This window comes from Macrosteles quadrilineatus, unplaced genomic scaffold, assembly GCF_028750875.1.
Source record: "Macrosteles quadrilineatus isolate MER2022 unplaced genomic scaffold, UCM_ALF_1.0 Scaffold_6__1_contigs__length_79288215, whole genome shotgun sequence".
Lineage (NCBI taxonomy): Eukaryota > Metazoa > Arthropoda > Insecta > Hemiptera > Cicadellidae > Macrosteles > Macrosteles quadrilineatus.
Genome location: NW_026542599.1, coordinates 43,398,515 through 43,421,591, shown reverse-complemented (window position 1 = coordinate 43,421,591; position 23,077 = coordinate 43,398,515). Strand labels below are relative to the sequence as shown.

Below are 23,077 nucleotides of genomic sequence, written 5' to 3'. Positions count from 1 at the left end.
GCAAAAATAATAATAAATAGTTGCTAGGCAGCGGTGACAATAAAACAATTCTATTGCAATGCTATGGATACTGATTGTGTATATGCATTCATGATTTAAGAAAGTAAGCGGGCAGCAAATTTTGCGGCCCTAGGGATGTAAAAGCCTGCTCGGTCCCCAAATGACGATGACAGCTGGCATGACCAGCAAAACGTAACTTTCAGCCACCAATTAACGTATGAAAAACCGCTAAAAAAATCATTGTGTGGTGAAAAATATGTTTTAAAAATAATAGGTAGTGGTTTGAAACCTTTTTACCGCTGGAGTGTTTCTTGTAGTCTGTCTAGTCTACCGGTTTCGTCTTTCAAAGGAAGTTTTCAACAATGATAAAAAACTAGTTTAGATCAGTCTGCCACCATGCCGTATAGGTCTCCGCACATAAACATTTTTTATTAATTGGCCAAATGTTTCTGTTTACAGTTTACGTGTTAATTTGTGTGTTATTGTTCTACAAAGGTTTATCTATTCTAAATAAACCAAAATAGTCATCTTGAGGCCTGTTGAAGGTCTGTTTGAGAGTCAAAACCGGTACCCTAGCCAGTCATATCTCAGTCATTAAAATTAGGATCTTAAGTCAGTCTGTTCAGTACCCTAGCCATCTGCTGATCTGTCCACGCCTAGACCAGTCTTGCACAATAGATGCTCTTTTACATGTGAATGACAAAGCCAATCGGTATCTAATTTTTGAAAAACCAAATCTGATTTCCGGACACAGAAAGTAATTCATTAAAGTGTTTTTAAATAACCATTATTTTAAATTTCTTAGTAAATGTATATTTACAAGGAGAGATTCGGAAGCTAACAACATGAATTCTTCTTGTGTGTTTCCCACTGGTTCTCATGACCACTTAGGTCAAAACTAAAATTAAAAATATCAAACTAAAATTGAACCACGAAAAGGTTGTTTGTACTAAATACAAATAAACAATCATAACGGGTTAAACGGAAAAGATAACATGTAATAATATTCTGTGAGTAGTTTTATTAGGTACAAATGTTAAAAAAACAATCTAAAAAAAATGCCACAACATACCAAAGTATACGCATGTTATGTGTTCCTGAACTAAATAAACGTATCGAGAAGACATAACATAACATAATATAACATAACGTGTTAAACTTCATAGACACCCTTTGTAGGAACTATTATACTTCCACACACAGAGTTGGGCAGCAAAAAGGAACGTCGCCTCAGAAATGGCCTTTAGGTTAATTCTGAAGGATCTAATTTCCTCCCGTCAACAGTTTTGACTGTTGTGCTGATGAAACAGATATTGTCTGAGGAGGAAAATTACTCGGCGTGTACAACAACTTGATAAATTTATTTATCTAGCCTAATTTTACAGATTCTCTTTTGTCCTAGGACGCTAGGCACGAGCCTGGGATTGTTTTTCACATTACTTCAGGCTAGACTTAGGGGTTGCGGCATTATCACTTAGATGAAATCTATTTTACACATGTAATAATGGAGATATTATAAATAATACAGGGAGGTTTGTTAAAACAATCCAAATAACAAAACCCAAAAGACACTGTGTATCGAGTAAATAAATTCATAAGTTGGTAGCTCTATTTTCTTTACTTCTTTACTGATCAGCTGACATTCATTGTTGCCACAATACTTTGATTTATTCCCAAGATTGATTTTTCCACAAGATTAGGAATTTATTGTGAGTTACGCAACATGATTTTTTGCAAGCCCAAAAGGTATGTATTGTAGGCTAGTGTTTTTTTCACAGCTCCGGTTTCATTGGTATTTTTACAAGTAGACATTTGATTTATTAAATACTGAAATTACCCCAGTAAACGTAATTTAAAACCTTTAATGGCATAAAACCGATGATTTTGAGTTCACACATTTTAAAAGCTTCCTAGCCAAATACAGGGGAAGATACCTCAAAGCACATGTAGGCAGATCGCAAGGCAGTCGTCCGCACGAGAGCCAAGAATATTGGGCTGTACTGCTGTACAAGGAATATTAGGGATGTTCCATGTTAGGACCACATTATATTATACAGGATTGAATCAAGGAATTGTTACTGGAAGGGGTGTTTTATGCTGGACTAGAAGTCAATTCGGGAGGCTCAACTCCTTATAGGTAGCAGTGATTTCTTTCTTTGATATAAAATGAACTATATAAGAGAGGATAAAAATGGACTTGATCACTTACCAAAGGTTCAATGCCTCCCAGGGCAACTCCATTGGGCTCGGACTGTTGAGCTAACTGAGTCTCTAGGGTAGATTGGACATGATTGGCTGCCGAGGTTGAGGCAGCCCCGTTGTGAGGCTTGGTGGCGTCTAGCAGCACCTTGAGCGAGGCTATGGCGTGTAACTGAGTCGCCTTTTCGTCCACTTTGCCTGAAACACGAAAACATATTACTGAACATTTGCTTGGTTTTGGGGTTTCAAAATGTATAGTCCAATGTTGAGACTAGCAAAACCTTGAGCGAGGCTATAGTGTGTAACTGAGTCGCCTTATCATCCTTTTTGCCTAAAACACAACACAGTTGCTGATTAGCAAACATAAAACTGCCAATGCAAGATGTGGACAGTTATAATCAGCTAAACTACAACATGATCCTCCACTGTATTTGCAAAGAAGGTCAAGGCAGCCGATTAAATGTTATTGATTTTGTTGCCATAGCGATCTTGACGCGAGATTTCCACACTTATGTCGAATGCAATATTTTCAGGCAAATGCTGTTATACAGCAAGTACATGACTCTACTAAAGATATTGGATTTCTATCTAAACAGATTTTAAATGTATAAATGTGAGCGTATAGTTTTTTGTTTTTCATCACTCTTGTGTACGAAAATAGCTATTATCCGTACAGCTATATTAAAATCGACAATTTTCAATGTATGAAAACATATGATCTTGCTTATCAAAAATAATTATTTTCCTTACCCAATAAAACTTTACCCTTTCCTAAACAAACCTTCCCCTCTCCCTAACAAATGAAGTTCCCGTTTAGCATGATTCTGTTAATACTGAAATATTATTCAACAGACTGATATATCCCCATTCACATCTGTAAATACAATAATTCTATCATTGATTAGCTTCTGCTAGCTAGAAGTAGCAAAAAAAGATTACCTGTGTTAAGCAGGCCGAAATTACATTTACAAGTTGAAGTTACTATTATTAGTTTATAAAACAAATTCAGTTTAAATATACCACGGTTTGCTCAAACCTATATTTAGAATTATAAAATTAGATCGAATCGAATCCAATATCAACCTATGAGGACTTCCGACGATTTTAAACTGACCTGAAATTTGATTGTAATCCAAAATGATTGGATGTTTAAACAGATCCAACCTAGCCATCCAACCATCATGTAATACATGTGTATACTTATTAACCCATTAATTTGTTAAAATATTAATGCATGCATGCATTCATCCATCCATCAATCGATCCATCGATCCATTCACCCATCCATCCATGGATATATCAATTGGTTAGTTCATGGAAATATTCAGTCATAAATTCATCAGTCTGTCAATCCATTAATCCATACACACATCAATTGGTCCACCAATGTATTAATCCATTAATTAATTGATTGATTCATCCTCCCACACATTGATGAAAATGATACATCATACAGTTCTCTTTATTACAAACGAGTTTCACAGTACATTAAGCAGAGAGTGTCAGTAATCCTTTAGTAGTGATATAATACTTAAGATAAGCTTATTATGGTTCTGTTTTTGGTAATATTGGATTTATATGGCCTAAGTCGGCTATTATATACCTATATTATATATATAGATGTATGAAGCTTAATTTATCTGCTTCATGTCCGATAACCACTGTGCTGAGGTCTACTATATGACGTGACAGTTTCTCTCATATTATAGCGAAGAATCTCTGCGTTTCGGTCTTTGGGTCTTTGGGTCATTATGTGATTATTATCCAGAGGTCAAACATTTGTTAATGAATTAGATTATTTGATTGGATAGTTTAAAGTAGGTTTACCGGAAATGGTGGTGAACATAAAAACGAAGTCAATATTTACCGAACAGAAATATATCTTAAATTTTATTTCAGCTGACTAAAAAGTAAGAGTCTCTAAGAGAATATATTTTATCGTATTGAGACTCACTTCTCAACCATACAAGAGTATATACTTTCTCCGTCGATTGTGATTGTTTTCGTCGTAACTGCAGCCTTGGTTATTCAGTGGTCGTAAGTCCAGAGCAGACCTTCTGTTTATTGGCCTCAACGACGCTCCTCACGTGCTGCTGTTGAAGTTTTAAGAGGAACGCATGTTTAGAAACAAGGATTTTTGGTTTTGAAAATATCTTACAAAACCATAAAAAAGTACCATAAAGAACATTACCATTCGAAGAGAATTAGGTGAAATACCAAGTAATAGGCTAAAAGACATTTACAGACCGGCGTCTTCATTATAAGAGTCAAGTGATTGAAGAGAATGGAGGCGTACCGTTGGCGAGACCTAAAATCTCTTAAGGCAAGTAAATTTCATATTCAAAACCATAAAAATTTAAAATGACCCCACCACAGCAAACCTGCAGGCTAGACAAATTTCCATTTAACTGATTTAGTAAAATAGAAAAATAATGTTCACTGAAACATTAGCTTAAAATGTCAGATTTAATTCTTTTTCAAAATTAATTAAGTTTAATGAGTGCTTGAGTTTTCTGTGATGGAGAAGGTGATCCTTGTTTCTAATAAAATGTCAATGACTAAGTATGATGTAAAAAAGTTGTTCATGTTCTGGCTCGTCTTTGATTCGCATCAGCTCTGGTGCAAAACTAGAGAACTCGCTACAACTGGCACATGCTCCACACATGCACATGTACACATGGCACATGCCAGTTGCATGGTGACGGTGTAACATATGTAACGGGCCATGTTTTACTTTCTTCCACCCTCTATACTAGCGCTACCAACGGGGACATTATGTGGCCATTGCACTCCATTAAACGCCGTTCCCATAGTCCTATAATGCTGGTTTGCAGACCCGTTCGAATAAACATAGGTATACTCGTCTGTACGAAGTTTAATCAAAAACGGATAATTTTCACACTAAGTATATAATATGAGTATGAACTGATGTTTTAGACACAGTGGATATAAAAACGAAAAATTAAATCGGTCCCAAGTCTTACCGTAAGATCCAAGGTTTAACCTTAATGGGATAAATTTAGGATTTGCTACGGTGACAAATTCTACGATGATATCCACTTATCAAATAATAAATGGTGGGGATATGAGAAATGAATATTAAATACATCCAAAATATATGCAATACATCTATACAATTCATAAGGATTATAAATAAATACAAAAAGATTGTTGAGTTTATGTTGTTGCAGAAACTATTGCAGAAAAATGCGAAATAATGAAGTCCTAAAATACATTGCCAATATAAATATTCATCTCCATGAAAAACGTTTGTAGCAATAAAACCATTTATGGTAGAACCCACTCTGATGCAACAGCATTTTACATCTTTTTGTCGAGTACAAGAAACGCGGTATTTCACAGCTGACAAGACAGATGGTAGAATTTTCCTGGAATCACTCTGGACATAAATCAAGCTCTGGAAAACATCGATCTCACTGATAGCCCCTCTACACCTAACCAACCTCTTACTTCTCTTGTTGACCTTCATACATACAGTGTCTATGAGAACATCAAACACACTAAACAATGACCATGAATTAAACACCTTCTTTGCACAATTAAATAATAATTTTGTCCACATTTTTTGGAACGGAGTTTTCTATTGTTGTATGATTGATAAACAAATGGCAAAATATATCAAATACTTGTATGGAAATTTTATGTCTCTGGTTTGTCATCTCACAGACTCAACTGATTTTCTAGACTGAGACGGGTGGCGTCGTCCTGTAATTCTACTAGCTACTATCTACTAGGAGGTCACGAATTGTGGATATTTATAGGCATGCACTGTGGATACGATACTCTCTGGTGTAGATTAACGTCCACACGAGTGAGTACTACGACTATCCGCAGTACTATCCTGATAATTAGACCAATTCGTATATACCAAGGCAAAAATGTGGTTCGGATTCCACTATAACCTGTTAGTACCTTAGTTGCCATTAGCTGTATGGGCTATTAATTAACAGCTGTGCCTAAGGAATGTCGGCCTTAGTCACAAACAAGACTCCAAGATCGCGCCACTCATCCTACACTCATCTCCATTCATACTTGGCTTAAAATACCTACTTTGTATGGTCGCCATTTCTTTCAAAAGTATTAAATTAATAATATCATCAGATAAAATTCATGCTCACGGTTTCACGGCTGGTATCAAATTAGCCACTGAGAATGGCACTTCATTGTAATATTTACCTGGTATTGAAGAGTTTCAATTACGATGACGTTGATAAATGTATGTATTTGTATAAGAATGTATAAAAATGTTTTATAGTCCATGCCGCTGGCGCAGTTTGAAGGGATTTAGTGGATAAGAATATTATGTGTAAGCTCGATTAAAGATCCACCTGCATGAAGCATTTCAGTCAGTCAATTTATTAAACTTTACATCACCCGGAATAAATGAAAATACAGATTTCGTAATTTTCTCACAATATAAGATTACAGCCTATAGATTCATTATGATAACTCAGCTAACAACATACCTAATACCAATGTGTACATAGTATTCGCAGCAATGTCACTACATAAAGTGTAATACCAATTTACTCGTAATATTAAAAAAACTGAATATAAATTGGAAAAACGTCACCGTTTGTAAACTCTCAGCAAAGGCATTACAAGGATCACAATGGCGTCCCGGATAGAATTAGATAAGAGACTATTGTTTACCGCAAGGCCTGTGAAATCAAGATTTTAATTTGCATTACGAACAGTAATGTTATTCCGGCAATGTAGTAGGGCAGCTCTTTAAACTGTACGAGCTAAACAACATAACTATTTTACTAAATTAATGTGATGCACGCTTGAATGTATTTTAAGGTCAAAACAAGTAAAGCAATGTTCTGGGTGAACAACTTAACTCTGCCACCATTGGTTACAAACATTATAAAATACATTAAAAACAGGATTTTTGTCAAAATAGCAGCTAATTTTGAATTTTTTATAAAACTCCCTGTATTTTAGGATTTTTATAAGAATGTGGATGCAATTCTAAGACTTATTTATACTTTGTATTTCCTCTTTAAACCTACTCGTTTTGGATGCAGAATGTACAGAGAAAGCTACTTTTTCATAAATGTAACACGCTGTAGCTCCCTAACGATTTTAGAGAAGGAAGGCGAAGAATAAATACGTATTTAAATTACTTTACATTCTTTACAAGTTTTTATGACATTTTAAAATGCCACTATATTGGAAAATGAAATTCCTTTTTTTTGTATTATTAAAAAATATATGAAGTTTGCCGTTAAATATTTTCTCTAAACCTAATAGTAGGTCCTAAGATACCAATGGTGGCAAATTTAAAATTGTTCACCATTTATAAGTCTAGTTCAATGACTGGTTTAATTTTGCTTCTAAGACCAGCTATTTTTTCGTTATAATTACAAAATATTATTGAATAGCCGACCCGTGCAAAGCATTTTCACTGAATCCTTCTCAAATCCCACTTACTGAAGTACACAACATACAGTTAATTCTGCGTAGTAATTGCATCGATGATTTATGTGTGGGTCCTTGATTCAGGAATAGATGTGGGTCTACATTTTGGACGATTATTTTAGTTTTGATGGCTTTGATTTTACACAGATATAGTTTTCACTGAAAAAGCACACTTGACAAAGCCACAAAAACTGAATGTGTAAAAAACAGAGTCTGGCACGTGCAATTCTTCCTTCGTTAACGTCTGTCCATATTCCTTATTTAAAGTCATGGCAAAGGTAGCATTTAAGGGAAATGCCTTCTTAGTCAGTTTGAAAGAATTAAGAACTATTGCGTAGTACTGTATGATGATACATAAGTAGTATGTAAACTAGTTCATAATATATCATCAAATAATACCCACACTCAAGATACTATACAACATACTTTTAAAAACTTGCTACAACTTTTAAATTATTGTAAAAAAAAGAACTACATGAAACTGGTGTGAATACGATCGTAGTTCGATATAGTGCTACTACATAAAAAATATATTTTTTAAGACAGACATTTTATAAGTAAAAATCTATCAAACACTTATCAACAAATAACAAATATCAACCCATACTATTTTAAGTATCACTAACATAAACCATGAGAAAAATAAATATATCGTCGCTGAAACAGTGTAAATAAATCATTAGTCAGATATAGTTGAGGTTAGCTATTACAGTAAGACGACGAAAGCCTTCTAAACATCCAACGCAAAATAGCTACTGCTTCAGTTTTGCCTATGTACGCCTGCTTCTCACCGAAAGAGTAGTTTAAATGTATAGATTTGTCTTCCTTTTAGCATATAATATAAGTTATAATGGGTTAATTATGGTTTATGGGGGTGTAACTTTTAATTTTCTCAAAAGTTCATGGGTACTTTGGGATTTATAAATGGATAACCTATATCCTACCAAATATTAAAGTTTGTATGTATGTATGGATGGATGGATGTTTGTAAAAAGTAAACGTGAAAAATATTGGTCGGATTGTGCTTAAATTTGGTGTGATGATAGCTCACATTCCCGATTACCTTATAGACGCATTCTTAAAAATCCCTTCGGGCTCCGCCCCATTGGCTCTGGAGTTTCCCATGTTAACCTTATGAGTATTCATATTTAAAAGGAATAAAAGAATTTTGTCAGCTGTTTCATCTACACAAGCTTTTTGATATTAAATAGCATTCAAAAGTAATTTTAATTTCCAAACGACGTGTATAACTAAATGCAAACAACACAATTTAAAAAACCTTCTTTAAAGATACTTATAGTTAAGAAATTAAAATAAATATAAAGGCATGACGTTTCGTTATGAAACACTTTAATTTCGTTATATTCATATATTTTCTCCCCTAAGCTACCAATTAAATTGCAGTCAAAATACAAAACGCATCTATTAAAAATCTGCTTATTCCCCATATGGGAAATTCGCTAACAACCCCCTGATATTTTTCCTAAGGCAACTGGCCAAGTTTTTCTTATTAATAAGTAAGTAGCTTGTAATTTCCGATAATAGCCAGAGTCAGTGATATTTCGGAGATAAGAAGTGCAGCAAAAAGTAAGTTCTTAAACACAATACAAAGAGCCTCACAACACCGTGTCTATAAATTGAGGAGGCAGCGCTTGTCTTCGTACACAAAGCATGGGCTACGACGATGACGTCACTACGGCAGTTCAAACATCCGTAGAGTTGTCACCGTATATTACCAAATACTCTCAAATACAACGAGGATGATGACGTCACTACGGTAGTTCAAACATCCGTAGAGTTGTCACCGTATATTACCAAATACTCTCAAATACAACGAGGATGATGACGTCACTACGGTAGTTCAAACATCCGTAGAGTTGTCACCGTATATTACCAAATACTCTCAAATACAACGAGGATGATGACGTCACTACGGTAGTTCAAACATCCGTAGAGTTGTCACCGTATATTACCAAATACTCTCAAATACAACGAGGATGATGACGTCACTACGGCAGTTCAAACATCCGTAGAGTTGTCACCGTATATTACCAAATACTCTCAAATACAACGAGGATGATGAAGTAACTACGACTAGTCAAATATCTGTGAGTCGTCTCGGTAAAAAACAAAAACGTACTTTTTTAGGTGTATCATAATTAACGAAGAATGTATTTTTTGTCTAATAAAGAGAAAAGGTTTAAAACAAGGTTACATTGCTATCTTTGGCAATGATATAAAACGATTGATCACGTTGGACTCAATAATATCTACGGCCCAGCAGTAAAATACGTTTAAATGCACCGATGAAGATCAAGCCAAAATCCTCTTGTTTTAAAATAGAATTTATGTGAATGCTCGAGTTATTTGGTTTCAAAACGACTCTTCTCCATTCTAAACGTGATCACTGTTAGCAACTTCTTTTCAAAACAGTCTAACAGATGCTAACAGTCAACGTTTAGGCCTGATCTTAGTAGTCCACTGTCTCTTAATTTTGGTTTTTGATTTCAGTTAGTCTCTACAATTAGAAAACATACTTTATAAATTGTCAAATCGTCTAGATTGTTAAACTAACTTTGCTCAAAAAGATTAAAATGCTTTATGTGATGTGTCAAATAAGATTCTGTTAAAGTTCATAAACCCTTTATCTAAATTTATTTTTAAAACGTGACACGGAGGACTTAAGAAAATAAATAACTCGATTTTACGTTAACATATTGAGATATTTAGTAACCTTATTTAGTACTTTATCTATGACGAGGTACTCAATTGTACACAGTTTTGCCCTATGTAAAAAGACTACAAAGATATGGATTTAAAAATTAAAGTCAAATATGAAAGTTCAAAAGATAAAAACTTACACTCTCACACACAATGTAACGAAGCAATATCAACACACTAGTCTGCTTGTCACACGTTGGAATATATAATCAGCATTGTAATTACTGATTTTCAACATCTGTAAACTAGTTACACAATGTTGGAATAACAAATCTCGCAGTGGTCACCGATTTACATGCTAATGAGTACAAATCGTGAATAATAGTTGCAATTTGATCTCCTGACCGAATAATTAACTGAATTAAAATAACCTTTTGAAAATAGAGGAATAATATTGTTTTTTTTATTTTTATTAAAATTTTTAGTAAAGTAAAATTTTTAAACTTTATACTTTGTAAAGTTAAGTTTTATATTGGTGATTGGTATCTAAAGAGTCACTTTACGCCCAAGGGATGAAATATCTTTTTCGTCATATTGTACCATTATTAAATCAAAATAAGTTACAGTAAATACTATTTCCTACATTCACCTGACAAAAGGGCCTTCCTTGCACTGTTTTTACCAGAGAGATTTGCTAATTATTGCTCTGTATTATTTGATCTGTAGTTATAATCCGAATGTTTATCCTTTTTACTTTGTTTAGGTATTATATTGCCTTGATTTTAACCACATGCTATGATTCTTTGTTTTGTTTACATTTACGTCGTTATTTTGTAAAAATCATGGCAACCCATAAGGCCATTAAAACAATTAAAAAACTTCGTTACTTTGAAATTATACAGGCATTATCAAAAATTGAAATTGTTTTGTCCTAAGCTTTCCAAACATTTTTCGAAACAACCTTGATAAGTTTGGCTAAAATATTTTCAGCCGTTATTGAGTGACAGTGTTAGAAAGTTTGCATTGAAGCCGATCCCAAAGAGCTTCGCTTCGCTCCACTCAATTAATTACGTATTACGTTCATGGTAAGTGTTCTATATTGTTATCTTTGAGACATGAGTTCAAATCCCGGCAATTGCTAGTGGCTAGTTGTTTAATATTACCTAGAGTCCAGCTATTTTTGAAATAAGAACAGATATACTATAATTTTTCGGTAAGAATAAGATCTTTGCTAAAACCACGTTTACATAAACCATCAGCTTACTGGAGAAGATAAAATATGATTGAGCAGAGAGTAAAGTCCTTCTCATCTCTCTAAGCTTAGGCCTGAGGCTACGTATTAGCCTATGCTTGGTAAAGAGGGATTCATTCCAATTTATGAAATATATAAAATACGAATACAATGTTAAACTGACAAAATAAAAGTTGCATTTAACAAAATAAAAAATAATATTCGCGATGTAGGCCGGCTGTTAGTTGATATTATTGTAATTAAAAATATGCCTTTATAATATAGAAATAAATAAAATATTGGGTGTTATTAAAGCAAAACCATGTTCTAACTTTTATCTAAACCAAGAGAAATAGCTTGGATATTTGATGATTAAGTTCTCTTTATGGATTCACCCAAATAGACCTAACATAAATAATTTTTCTTATATCAGAGCCCCTAAACTTATTTTTAAATTGATGGAGAGCCTGCTGCCATACAAGCTATTGAATTAGTCGAGTTTGGAAGTAGTTCTCTCGATTAAAACCTCCATTTATGCAAAAGAACCTTAAGGAGAAAATTTATTTTTATCCTTCATAATATTAATCTTAAGTTCTTAGCGTATATTTAAAGCAATGAAAATAACAAAGTTAATATTTTAAAAACTATTATTTATAACGTTTTATGATATTAAAAATGATAATCAATCATATCTAGCAATATAAATCAGTAATAATAATTATTATAATAATATAAGCGACACAAAACAATAATAAAAAATTAATCGTGGTGGTAAATTAACGGAAGATTGGGAACAAGAGACCGACAAATATAAACATTTTAAATGTATAAATACAATGGGAAAATAATAATGCTATTAAATTAACCTAGAGAACATGGTTTAAAGTAAATATCTCAAGAAACAACGTACATTAAACAACCAGCACGAAACGGAAATTCTAGCTAAACTCATGATACTGGTGTTATTAGTTGCTCGATTATCCTTGTTATCTTTCCGGTCTAGGGATTATGTGAATAATTAGGATGTGGACTAATGTGCTTAAAGTTAACTAAAGCACAAAGATGAGAAATGCGCAGTTATATTTAAACTTGGGGTATTTACAAATGAACAACGACTGAAACATTCGCTACAATTGTTTCTGGAATACACAGGTTTTAGAAACATGAGTGTAATTTTCACACAAAAGAAATTTTTACTCATATGGCAAAAAGCCGTCCATATCTCGATTCCCTGTGTGCCAGCGATACCGGAAATATTAGAGGAGGAGCTAATAGAAAATCCAAAAGCCAAAACTAAGTTTAGGACCCAAAATTGACTATGGCAAAGTCTCACGAAAATCAAACCAGGGTAATATCAGGAATTTGATACTATATTGGTGAATGTGTTTTTTTATGTTTTTTACTTCCAGCTGTATGACTACGCTTATAGATAGCATAAGAAATTACGGTCTGCATTAATCTTGTTGCTATTTGAAAAATAATATAGGCATTTTATTCAATAATTTGTATACTATCAAAAGTGGTGGCTGCACCTAAAAAATAACAGTTTAAATACATTCACACCTTTAGGGTGATGTAAAGTCGGGATGAATGAACCACATGACTACCAATACGACTGACTTATCTGTTACAATCGTAGTGTAGGAAGATTTTATGTGCTAATAAACTGTAAAGTACCGTTCTATAAATGGATCGACGTCTGAACAGCTGATTTATACATTACATCTGCTTAATAGGCCCTGACTGTAAGAATTTAATGGTTCGTTCTATACAGCTTGTTTGGTTAAAAGCAGTGATTTTATATCCTGAAGTAAACCCATTGTTTTGTTCCAGCCGTATTAATAATACTTCGTCTAGGGGAAAATCTAAGTAAAAGAGCTGGATCTATTTTTCTAACAATTAAACAGATGATTATGCAAATCGTTACCGATTATTCGCTTCCTTTACTAATACCCATCCAACACATGCCTTTTGGCCATGATATTTAATTTTTCACTCAAAGCTTTTTTACCCTACACGTCCTTCGAATATGTCTCAAACGAGCTTTCCCAATAATTTTATTTCCCAGGGAGATTTTTGCATTTGTAGTAGACGCCTATAGGAGAGGTGGCACTGAATATATCTCCCAAATATTTTATCCACATTAAAACCGGTGCACAAGTTGGCATATAACACGTAAATCAGCATTTTAAAATAACTATTCAAGTAAAATCAATTATAATACTGTCCATTTTAACTCTAAAACTTTCCAACGCATTGAATATAAAAATGCGAAGGTTTAATTTATTATTAGCGTTCACTTTGGATATACCTTGAAATTTCATGTTTTAATGTTGTGTACGTTAGAGTTAACATCGATGTAGTTAAATTGACCCACCAACTGAATGTGTGGCTGTCAATTATTGATTTATGTGGTAGAAATCAACTTTAACCAAGTCAACTGAAAGATCAATTTATTACAATAGCATAGCATATTTTATATCATGTCATCGTACACAGAACTATAAGGAGAAAATAATATCGACAGGAGCTTACCTTGGGAGAGGCTGTTCTATTTAAATAAGGAATTTGCCAATATAGATTACAAGGCGACCCCAGAATCGAAATGTAATTAAATAAATCGTAATTTTTGTTGTCATCTTTTGTATTTTACCAAGGATGTCATTGGTGAGATCGCTAGCCCTCGGATGGTTGAAAAGTGCAATGAATATTAATACATATTCTAAATACAGGTAATCATGCTCTTAAACATAAACAAATTGGGAACAATTGTTTTTAATCGGATTGTGAAACCCCACTTCAAACTTTCGAGTTTTACATAAGAAAATGATCAGCTTAGGAATTTACTTCGTGCTCGAATTTTCCTGGATAGATAAATACAACGTTCCGGTTTAGGAATTATTCTGAAAAAATCTGGTTGGGTGGGAGGAGTATATATAGACAATGGAACTATTAAAGGACCACAGAGCCGGAATGTCGAGAGGATATGCGCTGTTCTAACCACATTCCACATCCTGAATTCCTTCTCGTTTAGCAGTTAGCCTAGTTTGTAACGAGTTGAAACTTTCATTTTACTATTTCTGACCCAATTATAAGATTGGCGATTTTTATTTGATCACTTATGCTTGATAATCTCGTAACCATCATGTCAACCCATAAGCTCTAAGTTAAAATTGAAATATCAGTTTTAAATTTTAAATGCATTAATTAAATTAAAATTCATAGAAAAAAACATGCCTACTATTCATCAAAGTAACCTTGGCAAGTTTGCCTATATAAGTTCAGCCGTTTTGCGTGATTAAGTGAGCCGTCTCAATTAGCTCCGCTCGCTTCGCTCAATTACACCCATTATTTTTATCTAACTGGTCCTTGTCAAATACTTTTTTGATACTTTCACACCATTGAGTTGAGTGAACCACATGACCCCCAATACGACTGACATATCTGTTACAATCGACATGATGCACGATTTTATGTGCTAATAAACTATTAAAGTACCACTCTATAAATCGGTTGATGTTTTCAACGGCTGATTTACACGTTACTTCTTCTCAATAAATGCCTGATTGTGAGAATTTAGTGGGCCATTAAGTTAAAGCTTGTTTAAAGAAGCAGTGATTATATATTCCATTGTCAGAGTAGACAACTGAATTAACATTGTTCGGAAATGATTCTACTGAATCAGTTTACTAACTTGAGATAAAAAAAAATACCATACCCACTCGGATACCCAGATTATTGGGTTCAAATAACCTAGTATTTATTTACTCTAAACTCATCTACACCTTAACAATACTACATAGGACGTGCATATACAGCTAATGTTAACAATTTAAATCAATGTATTTTTTATAAATCATGTTGAAATCGTATGAGTTATTTGAGTGGTCTAAACAGCAAACATAAATTACACGTATTTATTAAAAAGGTGAACAAATGCGGTAATTTAGGTTAAAACAAACTAATAAGACATTATTTTTTCAAGGTTGCAATGTTTATGGCCAATTTACATATTTAAAAGAAAGTTTTTTTTTTAAATTTAGAAACATTTAACTCAACTCCAAACTAAGCGTTACAGAAAGTCATGTGAGCAGCTTAGGAGTTTACCTACTGACAGTATTTCCTCGAAATCAATGCAACATTACGGCCTTGGGTTTATGGCGCAAAAGAGTCGGGGAAGTGGGAAGAGAACCTATTAAAGGACTGAGAGCTGGACTGTTGTGAGGATACGCGCAATTGAAACCACATTCCACCTTCATTCCACATCCTGAATTCCTCCTCGTTTAGCAGTTAGCCTAGTTTGGAACGAGTTGAAACTTTCATGATATAAAACACAATATAATAATTGTGAACTACTTCAGATACAATTATTATATTGACGATTTTTATTTGATCACTAGTGTTTGATTTTCCAATAAATGAGAACGATGAGTGGCTGTAAAACCTCTGTTGACTAATGATTAGTAAATATCTGCTAAACCACATTTAAAAAGTATAGCTTCTTGAGGGGAAAAAACGTATAACAATGTATGGTACTAGATGCATTGACAACCAATCCCATTACATAAAAACAATACGATGATGTTAGTTGTTGGGTCAATGAGTGTAGAACAGTTGATAGAAAGTTCCATTAAAATCCGCATAAATGTTGGAGTATTAATGGCTGTGTAACATAATTGTTGTTTGCAGTTATTATCAGAACTAAGGCACTTTTTAGCTACGTTAACCTTTCCACATCGCTTAAACCTTCGTAATCAACCGTATTTAAGCTCCATCTCAGTCAATCACTCATTTAATCTACTCATTAATCCTACATTAGTATACGTTAGATTGAATGGATTTCAAAGTAATCATTGTTTTTGTAATACATTGTATTTACTATAAAATTTACTATATTGGGTAATGTTTGTTATATTATGGGATGATTCCTATTATCATAAAACCACTGATACCATGATATTTTAATTCCCTACGTCCGATTGGTATGTATTTCATAAGTCATAAGATGTCCATTAATATCACCCACAACCTTTAAGTGTTTACCAAACAAATATTTTTTTAGAATGTATAATTCAGCTAAGAGAGAACGCTCAAATTGAACGATTGTGCATCGTGTGTTGTAATAGCTACAGCATTCAATTTATTTACAAACTGAAAATAATTTAAAGGTTTTTTGTGCAAATTATTATGAAACATACATAAACATTTTAATTAAAACTATTCGGTACCATACTAAATAATTATTTTATTTGTAAAACTATTTTCATACGTCTCCAGTTTGCAGAATATTTTATAAGCAAGTTCAAATCATTGCGTACGACAAATTGTCAAAATATCCCTTTATATTTTCGGCAGTACAGAACGTTTTACCAAATGACATTTTCAATCAGGCGGGAGGAGGGAGAAAATACCGGGAAGAGGGGAGAACATGGGTGGTGTTATCAGAGCGGTACTCAGGCTGATAAATTGTTGTCATGATTTGTGAAAAGTTCAACGATTCGTCTTGTTTCTCAAGGATATCGAACATATGTTAAACCGTTGTGGTCCATCTGAATACAAATTCGCGACGATGTACGTTTGCTCCTTCTGTTTTAAGATTTATACAGTATAAAATACGGTAGTGGTTATCGATTTCGATTGGACACTCCAATCATCATCAGACCCAAAAGGCGAATGGCCTTTTGGTTATTCTACCTATACAGTATTTGTCATTTGCCACTGCTTGGGTACATACATATATGTCCTTTTAAACGTATATATTGTTGTATAAGCGTTTTAAATAATATGGGTTTTGTCCTCTGGGGACATATAAACAAAAAAGTAAGTCAGTACCGGGTCTAGGTCTCACCCTATAAACTTTCTCCTTACAGGGAAATTCGCTAAAAGGAAACTCGTTATACTTTACGGTTATGAATTTACATACGTGTAGGATACACCACCCCAAAAGGTATATATACATCAACTAGTGGACTATGCTCTCAGTTCTTTATTTCTCCAGTGTATAGAATGTTGACTACATCGCTGTGAGTTGAAGCTGAATTGTAAATTTTACGACATTGTTGTAAAACATTGAACTCTTCAGTCGTAAAACCCGGTTCATGCTCGCACTGCCAAGTTTCTCTTCAGTTAATAAATCTGAGAAACGTGTCTTGGATTTTTGGATTTAGAATAATTGGTAACGATTGACTTTTTGGTGTAGGCCTAACATGTTTTTGATCTGCGATTGGTTTAAATTTTCTTATGATTGTCTTGTCTTAAATATTAACTAGTGTTGGATAAGTACTATTATCTCGAGCAACATCGTTTAGGAACAAAACTGATATGTATCAATATCTTTTGGTATTTAAGTAAAAAATATCATTGGAAATAATTGAATGATGAGAAAAATAAATTTTATTATAATCACGCAGCTCTAATAAATGTACGAACATAAAATCAACATTAAAATTTAACCTAGCTATTCCCAACTTTGTTGATTGAAGATATTATACAAAATACATAGGCTAAAACTATAACTTAAATTACAATACAATCAGGTAAACGTTAAGTTTTTAGAAAATGCAGCTATAGTTTCTTAACACCAATAAATTATTTATACTTTTATTCAAAATATATAATCCTAAGAAAATGTCAAATTGTTTTATACGTTGTTTTTCAAGTTCACAGAAGTTGTATGACAACAATCCACACAACAACAACAACAATCAACAATCCTTGGTAAAAAAAATTATATACATTATATATAACTAAATGAGCAACCAAATTTGAAATCGACCAAGTAAAAAACCACATATCCCATCTTAATAAATGTTCCTATGTTGAATAGTAAACATGAGGTAAAACTCAATAACAAATCACGAGATTAAAACACAGGGAAATGAAACACACAGGACGTGAAAATAAACCAAACTATTTAATTTAGCTTTGTGATTGGAGTACTGTTTTGGAGTACAGTAATTTACCTTGTCAAAACTCAAATCCCAAGACACGAAGGGTAGGTTTGTGGTAGGTAAGCCTGGCTAGAGTTCCAAGGTACACATTTATCCCCCTCCTTTCCTTAAACCGAGGTCCCTAAGGATGTTGAGTTTATAATTACCTCTCCACATCTCTTTGATTGAGCTATATCTGGCCTACATTCCCATAATCATCTAGATGTGAATCAGGGCAGTTGACTGTATGAATGACGTAAAGTAGGTAGTGATATAATTGTAAATTAGTGGTGATATGTTTTGCATTAATTTAGGCGCTTTTGTGAATAGTATGTCAAATTAACTGTTCTAGTCCTTAACATTACATATCTTATTTAATAACTGAAATTGATTAGTTACTGCAGAGGAAAAAACTATTTCTAAACTTAGATTAATAATTGTATTATTGATATATTTTCATAAAATATGTCTAGGTATTAATAATCCATTCAACATTTATAAAGGAATTTCTAAAAAATATGTTTGACTATGCATCTACGGAAACTATCTTTGATTTCACTTAAATCAACTCGTTACCTTTGGCCCGTCTAAATCAGTGAAATTATACTCCACACGATAGAAACAAACAAAATACTAATACATTTTTTATAACTACGCCTAACCAAACTGTACTAAATCTGATTATATTTATGTAATTTTATAAATCTGAAGATTTTAATTTTGACTACCTCGACTTGCAATCAGCTAACTAATGTTTCGTATATTATATCGTTACAGGGATGACATGAATAATAATGGTGATTGTGAAAAAATCAATGCTCGCCCCTAAGATTTCATTGTGATTTATAATTAATATAGCAAACTAGTGGTGAGCTGACGTGTGAAGCTTATTCTGACCATAAAGCGATAAAATAAAGCTGAAATATGAACAAGAATGCAGTAGGTAGAGGGAGGTTTCAACAACGCATTCCCTCTGAGCATTCCATACTCATGGTGCTTTGTAATCTTCCCCTCTCTCTCACCCCTCCCTAATTTCATTCCTCCTTCCATGCACTAACAGAAGTAGCGTTTGTTATTCTTACGCGATAAAATACTATGTATATATTAATGCCTTATGTATATACAGGGTGGAAAAAAGTCCCAGGACAGTTAAATATTTCAAAATGTAATAAAGATAGAGCTTCAGAATTTGGTACACAGTTACTGGGTATTAGAATAATTTTAACACATTATTCAGTGGTTCGCTACCTCCTCAGGGGGACGCCCTCTAGGAGAAAGAAGAAAATATTAAATGTAAGCAAAGGTTGATATGCACATCGGATTAAAGGCCTTTACCATTAGAATACAATACCACAACCCCGAACTCAAACGGACGACCGAGTCCAAAATGACAGCCATTCAAAGATGCATTGAATTTGCAATGACATTATACGCTACCTCCTCAGGGGGCGCCCGCTAGAAGTCCGAAGAAAATAAAAACCCGTATGTATAAGTCGATATGTGCATCAAATTAAAGGAGTTTAATTGGCAGAATACAATGAGCCAAGAAAATGTAAAAAATGGAAGCCGTTAAAGATTCAAAATGGCAGATTCAAGAAACCTTTGAACGGCTGCCATTTTTGACTTGGTTGTCCGTTTGAGTTCAAATTTACGGTATTGTTTTTAATGTTAAAGACCTTTAATCCGATGTGCATATTCTATTCTTAAATTTAATCGTAATTATTGAGAATTAACTTTGTGAGTCGATACTGTGCTAAAAGTGAATGAAAGGCTATAAAATGAACGGAATATTATTTAGCGTTAAAATGTTTGTTAAAAGTTTTGATACAACTTTTTAGGATTGACCAGTTTGTTGATATTTTAAATGTGTAAATTTTAAGTCACAACGAATTTGTTTAAACAATTCAAATCATCGCCTAAACATTGTGAAACTATGTAATAAAATGTTATCTGTTAGATTACGCACCAACTCGAGGTAAAATCAGTAGTACTGTGAAAGGAATTGTTTTGATATGCAAAGCAAAACAATCTGGAGCTCAGACAAGAGATGTGTAAGTTCTGTTGAGTTATTGCATTTCTGTCTTCAATGATAAATTTACCAGACATCATGTGAGAAAACGTAAGCGTTTATTGCGTCAAACAGTCAATGTGATTGTTTGTTTTGAAAATAACGAGGATTTCTATGTTGTCCTGAACAGATTTTTAAATAAAACTGTACGTAAATTTTTTGGGGGGATTTTTAATTCGGAAGGTAAATAAGAAATACGTCTAATAACGTTCAAACATAGGTATATCTACACATCCTATTTACTCACAAGACGGTAAACTCATACAAAATATGGTAAGTGGTGATCTATTTCGACTGGACACTCCAATCATTATCAAGCCTAATAGGCTAACCACGTACAATGCTGATCAAGAAGTTTTTTTTTTTATTCCTGAGCATTTACAATTATTCTGGCGCAAGAAAACATTTTTGTCCATAAGTTGTTTTTGGTTTGAATATCCTTCAAATAGAGAAATTACATCATTATATTGCGATGAAGCCAAAATCTGAAAGTAAAAAAATACGTCAAATTACACTTGTAATAATTTATTTACATGTATATTGTTTACTCACAAGACGGCAAATACAAAAGGTGGTACAGTAAGTGGTGATCCATTTCGATTAAACGCCCCAATCATCAACAGACCCAATAGGCGAATTAAAGACTCTGGCGAATTAATAGTTTACCTTAAAAAGCCAAAAGCCCTTTGGAAGCCAAAACATAAACTGCGGGGCTAAAAGGTACATATCGTATAAATATTACAGTCAGGCGCTCTTTTAATCAGAGAATAATCTTTTCATCTTAGAGACTCGTCCTACTCTTGTTTTATATGTATACTCACAAATTATACAATATTTAAACAATTTTGAATCACAACTCATTGGCTTAATGAGTCAAATTTAGTAAGAATCTGGGTTTGCATTTTCCCTATAAATAAACTCACCGTTGTAATCTATTATATTAAGTGGAAATCAGGTGATATAAGCCAACTTCAACTAATAAAGTGCGAATACCATGATTAATTAGTTTGATATGGCATCCAAACAGTCCTAGAACTGGGTCGGTTTAACACGTCAGTCGCCATGACATACATGTCCTAGTTAAATCCGTGTTAACATTCAATTGTACGGGAAATTGATGGTAGACGTTTTATATTTAGCAGGAATAGTTCATTCAAACATTAAAACACGATTATGACAAATGCAACTCAGCTAGTTTTACAACGTAAAATCATTTTATGTCATTATTTTATAAATTGTTTAATCTTAACACTCATTCTATTGCCACACTTATATGTTTTCAACTGACAACATGTATTAAGAATCTAAAAATATTTACGTTTAAAAAAAAAGTAATAATATTTTATAAACTCTATAGTATGTTGTAGTTGTTTCGCTTCTTATCAGGGAGATTATTGATCTTGTTTTCAGACATTGAAACAAACTACCGTTTGTCATTGAACTATTAATACACTGGTTTTGATCAATTATCATCAATTATTGAGACGTAGTTGCGTATTTTAATCCAAATATCAGTGAAAATGAGTGTAGAATAGAGTGAAATCATCTGTGTAGCTTTGTTCCTGACTAAGATCAGTCTTTTCATTAGCCAATATCATTTATTTAATGTCCAACGATAAGGAACAGTTGGGTCCAGATAACCACCAAAAAGGTACTGACTTTTTTTAGGATGGAACCTTTGCCATATATTAAGTGGTAAAATTGCTAGTTACTAGGCCGAGCAGTGTTTAGTCTGCTTCTATGAAAAGGTGAGAAAATACTAACAAAAGATAGATTCAATACTCTAGTGAGTTAGCATCAGTTTGAGTACAAGCAGGTTGAAAACAAAGTTTTATTTAAATGCGCGAATGGCGCACGGGTTCCCTCGTTCTTGCTTGTTCTCATGGAAGCCCACATGAAACTATTCTATTATATACTTTTACTTCAGTTTACATTCTTCCAGAGCGTGAATGAAATATGGAGGGTTGTTGCGCCACGTCGAGAGAGTATAAGCGGTTGAAAAATGGCCTAACTAAACAGAAGCACGGGCGGATGGGAAGCAACATCTGTACGGCGTACTGAAAATATACGGCCATTTGTGGGACCTTCTGCAGTATCACCATCAACACACATTCTACATGGGTTACGTCTTTTGTGGTGTTAAGTTCTCCAATATAATCTGATCACCTGTATCCAAATTAAAATAATACTGTTAATACTGTTCAATGAAATGGTGACAATACGAAGTAGGTATTTAAAGCCAAGTATGAATGGAGATGAGTGTAGGATGAGTGGTTAGTGACCAAGGCCGACATTCCGTAGCCACAGCTGTTAATTAATAGCCCAATCAGCTAATGGCAACTAAGGGACCTACAGTGTATAGTGAAATCCACATTTTTGCCTTGTTATTTACGAATTGGTCTAAATATCAGGATAGCACTGCGGATAGTCATTTTTATCTATGGTAGTACTCATCCGTGCGGTCGTTAATCCACACCAGGGAGTATCGCATTCACAGTGCATGCCTATAAATATCCACAATTCTTGACCTCCTAGTAGTTGGAT

The 23,077-nt window shown here is 33.5% G+C and overlaps 1 protein-coding gene across 1 annotated transcript in view; it reads right to left on the bottom strand.

Moving 5' to 3' along the window:
- Nucleotides 1-23,077, bottom strand: part of LOC128996195 (sodium/potassium/calcium exchanger Nckx30C-like) — a 204,626-nt gene that overhangs the window by 50,081 nt on the left and 131,468 nt on the right. The window contains exon 4 of the mRNA XM_054421334.1: nucleotides 2,210-2,397. Coding sequence (XP_054277309.1) covers nucleotides 2,210-2,397 — 188 coding nt within the window. The remainder of the gene's footprint in view (nucleotides 1-2,209; nucleotides 2,398-23,077) is intronic.